At 44.2% G+C, this 9407-nt stretch overlaps 2 protein-coding genes across 2 annotated transcripts; one reads left to right on the top strand and one right to left on the bottom strand.

The window, feature by feature from the left end:
• Nucleotides 1-2022: 2022 nt before the first annotated feature.
• On the top strand, nucleotides 2023-4870 carry LOC102720452 (tetraspanin-8-like). Its single transcript, XM_040526858.1, has 2 exons — nucleotides 2023-2586; nucleotides 4548-4870. Exons 1-2 carry the CDS (start codon nucleotides 2074-2076, stop codon nucleotides 4857-4859), a joined length of 825 nt encoding a protein of 274 aa, XP_040382792.1. The 5' UTR covers nucleotides 2023-2073; the 3' UTR covers nucleotides 4860-4870.
• Nucleotides 4871-7206: 2336 nt separating this feature from the next.
• On the bottom strand, nucleotides 7207-9147 carry LOC102720171 (transcription factor IBH1-like 1). Its single transcript, XM_040526938.1, has 2 exons — nucleotides 8358-9147; nucleotides 7207-7601 (listed from the first exon to the last, which is right to left on the bottom strand). Exon 1 carries the CDS (start codon nucleotides 8972-8974, stop codon nucleotides 8366-8368), a length of 609 nt encoding a protein of 202 aa, XP_040382872.1. The 5' UTR covers nucleotides 8975-9147; the 3' UTR covers nucleotides 7207-7601; nucleotides 8358-8365.
• Between the last annotated feature and the right edge of the window lie 260 nt (nucleotides 9148-9407).

Raw genomic sequence — 9407 nt, 5'->3', positions numbered from 1 at the left:
TGTCAAGTTTTTCTTGAGTTAATGATGCTACGTAGGATTATTAATCTGACGTGGATGTATATAGATGGCTATCGTCTCACTGTTGTACATGTCCTTATATACAAGGTGTCATTTTCAAGGTCACGTCTATCATGAACTTTTTTATTATAAAATGGGTTCCTTGGTTGTAACATCCCGAGTTTTCCCTAGCCAAGAACTCAATTTTCTAAATTGAAATAAAAGAAATCATGTGGGTTTAGTTGAGAGTTAATTAAATAAAAGAATTTGTTTAATTAATTTGATCTAAAGGTCGAAATACACGTTTTTGTATTCGTCGTGTCAAATTCGACTAATCGGATGTACAATTGAAATTTCAAAAAAACGCATCCCTCCTTTATTTAGAGTGAGTGGATTCTTAGATGGGTTAGATTTATCTCCAAGCTACCACTATAAATAGAGGGTCCCTCCCCCTAAAATTTGCACCCCAGCCAGCCCTCCTCCCTCCTTGCGCTTGCGCGTGCCCCTGCGAAGCTCATGTTTGCACGCAGCTGCCCAGTTGAGCAGCCCTTCGACGTCAATCGCTCGCTGGCCGGCTGTTTGCCGCCGCTACAGGTGCATGCGCCGCTGCTCGCCTCCCGCTACCACTCAAAGCTCCTGTCCACAAATATAGCTGCTGGCTACTGCTAGCTGCTAAGTCACATATATATATATATCGGTGTATGTACTGCTGTTTCGTGTAGCCGTAGTTCACGTGAATCAATCTAATCTAGTATAACGCCGTTGCCGCTAAACTTCACGCGAGTCGTTAGCGGATCATCCATCTACGTTGCGAATCCTCCGTTTCGTACGAGTAAGTTGATCGTTCGTTACAAACAGAGCAAACAAAAATAGAGGGACCAAATAGAACAGAGTAACCCAGTGGGTATAGTTATGGGCAGAGATTTGCACCCATAGGTTTGCAGGCATGGAGCCTGTGAAGCTATGGGTTAGGTACGGGTTTTAGATTTAACCCGTGGGTGTCCACTGGGGCCCCAAAAAATCTAGCGACACCTTGAAATACTCGGCGGTGAGCATGCTTATTGTTTATTATTATAAGCCAGGAGCACAAGACTATTAAAACCAAGTGTGCAGACCGAGAGCAGGCTCTATCGACTCACCGTGGACCAGCACCTTGACTCTGCAACCATCATTGTGCTTTTCAATAGGGCCCAATAGCTATCAACCCAGAAGGGGAGGACCCCAGATCTGCGCACCCCTAAGCCCACTCTATCATTGCCCTTTACGCATGGCCAACTATCATCGTCCATGGGAGAGAGAAGACGAGGAAGGGTATAAAGTGAAGCGAGGATGTTTTTGGAACCTTTCTGGTGTCGTTGCCGTTGCATCTGCCTGTTTATATGGCTATGAGGAGATGGGCAAAGGAGGAGTGGTGGAGGAGCTTAGTATCAGCAACCACAATGCTCACCCCTCCTCTAAGGCCCGTTGTTGTCCTTTAGCCCTCTCCATAACCATCGTCCTCTAGTCTCTATTGTTGTCTCCAATACCTACGCTGGGGCCACCGCTGTGTAGGTACTCTCTCCCCTTATACCCAGGGTGGAGACTGGGGAGAAGCTCGCCACCAGTCCAAGGGTTGAGACCAATAGAGACACCATATTATGGTAAAGGCATTAGCCGGTAAAGAGAAGAGGGGGAGGCGGAGAAGAGTGGACACCCACTGATATATTAACCATATATATTTATTTTTATTTTTGCTCTTCATTTTTACCTAAACACCACATCAACACCATACATAGATCGAAGACTAAGTCACATGCAAATTGCCACACAACCTAAAGCGGACTTTGTCCTCCTGTAAAAAGGGAACAGAAGAACCATGTCTTGGGCCCAAAACACCCAATCAGGGTGCACTGATTTCTCAACACAAGAAATAAAAGGCCCATGAGTCCACACGTGTGAAAGCGCGCGAGTTTGACAAATTCAACCTCTCACCTCCACAACGTACTCAACTCTTCCCGCTATAACTACTCCACCACCACCACCCTCTCGTCTCTCCCCACCATCTCCCGCTCCCGCGCGCACCACGCCACGCCACCGATGGCGCCGCGCTGCAGCAACGCCGTCTTCGCGGCCTTCAACGTCGTCACGCTCCTCCTGGGCGCCGCCGTCCTCGCCGCGGGCATCTACTACGGCGCCCCGCACCACCGCGGCGGCGTCACCGAGTGCGAGCGGTTCCTCCGCGCCCCGGCGCTCGTCCTCGGCGGCGCCATCATCGCCGTCTCCCTGGCCGGGCTCGCCGGCGCGTGCTTCCGCGCGTCGGCGCTTCTGTGGGCGTACCTGCTGCTCACCGGCCTGCTCATCCTCGCCGCCGTCTGCTTCGGCGTGTTCGCGCTCGTCGTCACCAACGCCGGCGCCGGGAGGGCCGTGTCCGGGACAGGGTTCAAGGAGTACCGCCTCGGCGACTATTCGACGTGGCTCCGGCGGAGGGTGGAGGACGGCGGCAACTGGGCCAGGATCAGGAGCTGCCTCGTCGACGCCAAAGTGTGCCGGAGCTTGAAGAGCAACCAGACGCTTGACGAGTTCGTCAACTCTAACCTCTCGCCGCTGCAGGTTCGACAAGCCTCTCTATAATCCTGTCAAAACTTACTTATTAGTTCATTTATATTTTAAGATCATTGATTCAAATCTGGTGAAAATTTAATCAATCAACTAATTTTGTTGATAACTGAATACTTGATGCTAAATTGCTTAATTGGATCTGTACTAGCACAAATCAATATTATTTCAGTAAATGTCAGCTGGATGAATTGAATGATCGGACTCATCTGGATAAAGAAAATAGTTTGTTTTTTTTGCGGAATAGTGCGGAAAGATGATTTGACTAGTTATAAAAAAAAAGTTTCAACCCTCTAGATCTTATAAAATTTAATGTATTTTAATTTAGAGAATTTTTTTTGAGGATAATGGATAACCTGGCTGTTCCGTCAAATACGTACAAATTAAGCCCTTTTGGAGGAAAAAGTAATCTGCACTTCTTCATTGAATTGATAAATTATTACTATTTATGCATATCATACATGTGTAGCTAGCTTCCATTTGTTAAACTGGATTATATTTGCCCAAAAGTCAATATGACCGCTTCACCTGCATAACTGCATTGCATTCAGATATTTAGGACAAGTTTGCTTTAATTTGTTGACCCCTTCAAGTGATCCATTGATTAATGCTCAATGCAGTGCTTTTAATACTTGTGACATTTACATGATTACATCATATAGAAAACAACTAGGTTGATCACAAAAATCAGAACTGATATACCAACACTGCAATGTGTTCTTGCACGGCTCTCATGATCACTACTAAATTAGTGCTGTACCTTTTATCCCTGATGCAAAAAAAAAAAAGTACTAGTTCAGTGTTTTGTGCTTCTATCTCGTCAGTACCTTTTCAGTTTCTTACCTCACATTACCTAAAATTAGGTTTGAATATTTGGTGATAGTATTTACTCCTTTTGTTTCAGTAATTTTAGTCCTGCATTTCTTAAAAATCAGTAGGACATATGTTTTGTTGCCCCCTTCACAAATTCAGAGAGTATTATAGAAGTTCAACTTAGGAAATTGTATCCATCTTTAGATTTGTAATAGCTGCAAGGATGGTCAACACTAGTATGCATGATAATTACAACAATAAATTCTACTGCATCTGTACGTTCTAAAATATAAACGTTTTTAGGTTGTTTGCAGAGATTAAGGTTAAGTAAAAATAACTTTGATGGCCCTCAATAAATAAGGAATGAATAGAGACAGAGGGTAGTTGGGTGGTAAGATGTGAATAAATTTGAATGAGATGTTGTTTATAACACAATTATACTGTGAATAGTTCTTATATTTTGAAACAATATTGGAATCCTATAAAATGTTTATATTTTGGAACACAGGGAGCGGTAGATATACTGACCAAGCAAATACGTTTCTAACGCATCATGCATTAATCTGACGTCTAGTAACTATCAGGACTTCATCAAAGTCATTAGCCATATGCACAAGGGTTAGAATTAATTAATAGAAAGGTGCACAATTCTCTTGCGTATTCACTAAAGGGCAAGAACTAATTAATAGGCATCATAAGACGCTACCGATCGATCGACATCATAGCAGTTGATCGACATCAGCAGCGACTCGATCGTCTAATTAAACTATTCAAGACGAAGTAACAGGGGACAGTGACGGTAACAATGAATCAACTGCTCATGCAGACACCCATTGATTTGGTCTAAAACGTTCACTTCATTCACCCCTGCAAGTTGCAAGACCCTGTGTCCGTACATGCATCATCTTCGGTCTTCAGATTAACATTGGCAGAATTAATGCGATTTGGAGCTGATTAAGAACACACACACTTTGATTCAGTCTCGTGCAAATGATCACCCACTTTGAACATGAAAAAACAACATCAGACAACTGAAGAAGCAATCTTCTTGGAGATTGAAAGAAAAGAAAGTTTAATTTCAGACTTCAATTTAGAAAGAAGTTCAAGCCTGTTCATCTTATTCAGAGTTACTGTGTTTGCAGTCTGGGTGCTGCAAGCCACCGACTGAATGCAAGTTCACATACCAGAACGAGACGTACTGGGTGAAGCCTCCTGCTGCAGGATCCAGCAACTACTCGGACCCAGACTGCAACGCATGGTCGAACGACCAGTCCGAGCTCTGCTACGGCTGCCAGTCCTGCAAGGCCGGCGTGCTGGGCAACCTCAGGAGCAGCTGGAAGAAGATCGCCTTCGTCAACGCCGCCTTCGTCGCGCTGCTGCTCGTCGTCTACTCGCTCGGCTGCTGCGCGCTTCGCAACAACCGGCGCCACAAGTACTCGCTGGTCGGGAAATGATGAGCGAGCGAGTGATGACCAGATCGGAGGCTGGCTGGGTTAAGTTTTTGCTCCGGAGAAGGGGTTTTGGGGCTTCTGTGTGTGTGTGTTTGTGTTTGGTGTCTTGCTGGTTAGATACAGCAGCAGCAAATATAATGTGATGTTTCAGAAAACTGTATGCTTCACTAGTCATGTGTGGGTTATCGTTCCATGTAATGAATGATCACTAGTTGTGTACATACGTGTTTGGTGAGTTCTTGATTGAGAATCTGTCTCAGAAAAATGTGGCTGCAGTTCTCTTTGGTTAATTTTTACTCGATGCACCGCACCGGTAAGGGCCAAGGCACTTTCCGGCCGTTCCGGTACCGCATACGTATCCGCTACGGGGATACGTACCTAATACGGGGATACGCGTATCGATGGAGTGTCGATGAACAATTCACTATTATTATCAAAAGAACTTCTAGCACAACTTGTTATTTTTCACTAAATTTTTGAATAAGACGAATGGTCAGACGTTACAATAGTATTATTCTTACTCGATATGTGGGCTAGTAACCAATCGTTCAAAAACCTATTTAACGCCCACCCCAAGTACTGATACCTACCTGTATACCACCAATCCACCGTAACCCTAAACTGCTGATCCCCATCATCTGCATCACGACACTGTGCCGCGTCACGGCTTGCCCCTGCCGCCTGGCAGGAGCACCACCACTCACAGTCCGCCATGACCCATGCTATTTTGTTCCAACTTGTAACTGTAGAATACTAGGATGATAAGTAGGAGAATTCAATCTCAACCTGAAATAAAGCCAATAGTGGTAGAGCTAGTGGTGCGAATTTACACCACAAGGTGCTAATTGAGTTGTATGATTGCAAGAGTGAAAGTTTAAATATTGTTCCTTTCTTATGGTAATCCGTAATCTTACTATCTTCTTCTTCTATAGTCCTATGTATTTTACTTTTTTAAAAATAGATATATATATACTAGACGTATCGATGTATTGATGATTTTGAGCATTCACGTATCACTGTATCCATATCGCTGGACCAGTATCGCATATCCATGCAACACAGACTTTTGAGTACTTGAATAGATACAGATAAGTCTGAGCAGAGTTGTTTTTTTGCTTTCTTAGCTTGCAGAATAGGGATTGTATTATGAATTCAGACGTTTTATATTCTGAATTGCAATGGTTCACAGTAATTTGGTACTCGTTTTTTATGGTGCAGTTGTGTTCAGGCAACTGAGCTAACACCATTTACAATTTGTTCCAAATTACAAATGCAGAAATCCGCTTGCTGGTGTTCATACTTCAACATAATAATAAGTTGTTCCAAATCACATATGCAGACAATTGCTTCTTAATTGCTGGTGTTCATCTAAAATTCATACTTGTCTGAAGAATTCATAGGTGAGTGAGCTGCTGCTGCCCTTAATTCTGAAATAGGTTAGGTAGCAGAACTAGTAGAAACTTCTTAGGATGACTCAGTAAAACTACAGTTACCCCCTACTAGAGTACTCTAGAGATTGTAAAACCATAAAAGCTCCTTCCTACCTTTACACTAGCACAAGCATCTGCGAGTTGTGCTGGCATTATTGTAGCTACTACAAGACTACACATCCCCACAGCAAAGAAGTTGAAAGTGCTAGGGAACTACTCAAGTTGGGGATTTGCAAGTGAATATTCGTCAGATTGAATCATTGCCACAGCAAACTCGGTACAATGCAGCCTTGCAATAGTGCAGGGGAATCCTAGGTCTCTTGCAGCAACAGTAACTGCTGAGCTACAGGGCCTGCATCAATTGATGCAGATATAGAGCGGGGCCAATCTTTAGGTACACCAAACTTATAGTGCTGATTGATACTAATAGTTTTACAAGTATTTTTTTTCCTTTCTGCTGATGGACTTTTGCTTAACAAGTGATTGGTTTGAAAGTTTTATTCTTTTTCGTAATTTTGACATGAGCATGCGTGTCTTCCAGTTCCCTGAACCTGAAGATAAGTAGTATGTTTCTGAAATAGTCTTGAGGAAGATTAGCAGGAATCTCGCATGTCTAAGTTTTCAGGTAAAGTTCTCATAAAACAAAGGGAACAAGGACAAAGGTACACATGTAGCACCTTGAATAGCTCATTTTTAAGGGGGAAAAACCTGCATGATAACACGAAAACAGGTTCTTTTCATGAATTTTGTATCCAATTTTTAGAAAAATAGATATATATCTATGGTCAATTTTGATGAAGAATAAAGTCTTTGTTTTGTCGCAAATTTCCCTTCTGAACATGTTTTCTTCCCATCTTTTGGCAGTTTGGCCAGAAAAATACAAGCATGTAATTTTCTGCACATACCAAACCCACTGAAACTGATCCATCAGAAGATTTCCATTTCATTGAGATTTGGAGACTAAACATAACATGGAAGATATCTCCCTCCCCCAATTAAGAACATACACTAGGTAATTAATTGACATCAAAACTGCTTTTTCACCGAATGGATTATGGCTTTCTTCATCCTAGCTACTAGGAGAGATACACCTAAACCAAGATCCATCTTTGCACTGACATGTACTTGCACAATAGTTACAGTGGTACCACTAGTAGTACTAACTAACTATAGTAAGCTGGCTCCTTGAGGCCTTTGAGCTCTCTTCCATATTCCAGTCCTCTTGCTTTTCTGTGCATAAGTGTGTTAATTAGAGCTTTTCATTAACTCCACTCACACATCTCATGCAGGTCTTGCAGTCTGGCAGCAGCTGTGCCTGTCAAGTGTCATGAACAGAGAATGTTAACTGCCTGGAGAATATGTAGCTGAATTAGATGTTGAGAACCAAATAATCTTGCCAATGTAAGAAAAGCAAAACAATCTCTGGATGAACTGCTGAGGCAAATGAAGTTGTGTTGTGGGAAAATGTTCTTTTTATTTTCATGTAGTAACAAATTTGCATACTAAGGACTTCAATTTGCACTGAATTGAAATGAAATACCATGTATGGTGTTGAATGGAGACTGTAAAAAAGAAGCCACATTCCAACCTAGAAAGTCAGATCCATGTGTCAAAGGAGACAAAAATTTCAATGAACTCGAATTAATTAGGACGCATGTTTAAACTGTTAAGCAAAAAATCCAAGGAACTTTAGAAAATAAGTAAAAATGAAAGTAATGAGATCTTGAATTATGGGAAAAAAAAAAGGATGTACCGCAAGGAAAACAAAAGGGAGATCTCAAACACTCTGGAGTGAACTAATTGAACAATGACTCATGAGACGTACCATGCATGCATAAGCCAGATCATTACATTGGTGCAAAAGAGAGTGATGTACTAATGTCTCAGTCACTGGGAAAGGTTAGTACCATCATTACTATCCAGTACTCCACTGAACAGTACTACCACTCTCAGTTAACACTGAATTTCAGACCAAAAACTCAAACTAGATCATTTCATTTGCACATAACACGTTGTGATTAGGAACTAAAGAAGTAAATTAAGCAAGAGAAAAAAAATGGCAGATAATTACCAGGATGATCAGCATTTCATCCCAGCTGCAGCTGCAGCTAGTTGCAGCTTCTGCTGCTGTTGCTGGGATCCTTTGCACAGGCTCTGCATGAGCTCCACCTGCGCCTTGAGGCACACGACGTAGTCGAGCGTCTCGCTCAGCAGCGAGAAGCCGCGCAGCGCCTCGCCGCCGGGCACGAGCCGCCGGAGCAGCCGCAGCCTGCACCTCACCATCCTCCTCGCCGACAATGCGCCGGCGCCGCTCGCCATTGCCTGCAGGCTCCTCCTCTTCCTCCTGGAGCTGCACACCCTCTGCGACCTCCTCACGATCCCCCTGCTCCTCGCCTCCTTCCTGCCCCCGCCGCCCGCCGCGGCGGCGGCGGCGCGGTCGTAGCCGTCGCCGCCCATGATGCGGCGGAGGAGCGGCTCGTTGCGGCGCTCGGCGGCGTGGCGCGCCACCAGCGCGCGCGCCCACGGCGCCGCGCGGCCGCGCGCCGACGCCATGGCGACGTCGGAGGACAGCCTCACGGCGTCGCGGCGCTCGCGGAGGCCCATGGACTTGGACGTGAGCCCGGCCACCTGCAGGCTCAGCAGGAGCCGCTCCATGAAGGCCTTCTTGAACCTTCTTGGAGCATGCATTGCTTCTGCTTCCTTCCTTCCCCCAACCAACCAACCAATGGCACCACCCTCCACCTCCTTGGTGTTCTTGGTTCTTGGAAGAAGAAGAAGAAGAAGAGGAGGAGAAGGAGAAGTTGATGGGTTTGTGAAGATTGTAGGAGATGATGGGTTTAAGTAGATTATAAAGAAGAAGCAAGGGAGATATGTATGCATGTGGCATTGTGTTTTGCATGTGGCCATCTACAGCTGCTATTCATTGCAGTGTGTGCAGGGACTATTGTCTCTGTTTGAGCCATCCATTTGGGGTGGATGTGGGGCCCTGTTGGTGACATTAAAAAAAATTTGTGGGAATTTATAATGTTTACTCTCCCTTGTAAAAAAATATATGTTTTCGGTGTTTCCTAAATGTTTCAAATGGAATATGGAGCATGATCACTTTGGTCTGGATAGGGTA

The sequence above is a fragment of the Oryza brachyantha genome, chromosome 8 (assembly GCF_000231095.2).
Source record: "Oryza brachyantha chromosome 8, ObraRS2, whole genome shotgun sequence".
Classification (NCBI taxonomy): Eukaryota; Viridiplantae; Streptophyta; class Magnoliopsida; order Poales; family Poaceae; genus Oryza; species Oryza brachyantha.
This window is presented reverse-complemented; position numbering and strand designations above follow the sequence as displayed.

Coding starts and splice junctions, on each gene's coding strand:
- LOC102720171 (XM_040526938.1), bottom strand. CDS start 8,974: ATGCATGCTCCAAGAAGGTTCAAGAAGGCCTTCATGGAGCGGCTCCTG.
- LOC102720452 (XM_040526858.1), top strand. CDS start 2,074: ATGGCGCCGCGCTGCAGCAACGCCGTCTTCGCGGCCTTCAACGTCGTC. Junction 2,587..4,547: donor CTAACCTCTCGCCGCTGCAG/GTTCGACAAGCC, acceptor CTGTGTTTGCAG/TCTGGGTGCTGCAAGCCACC.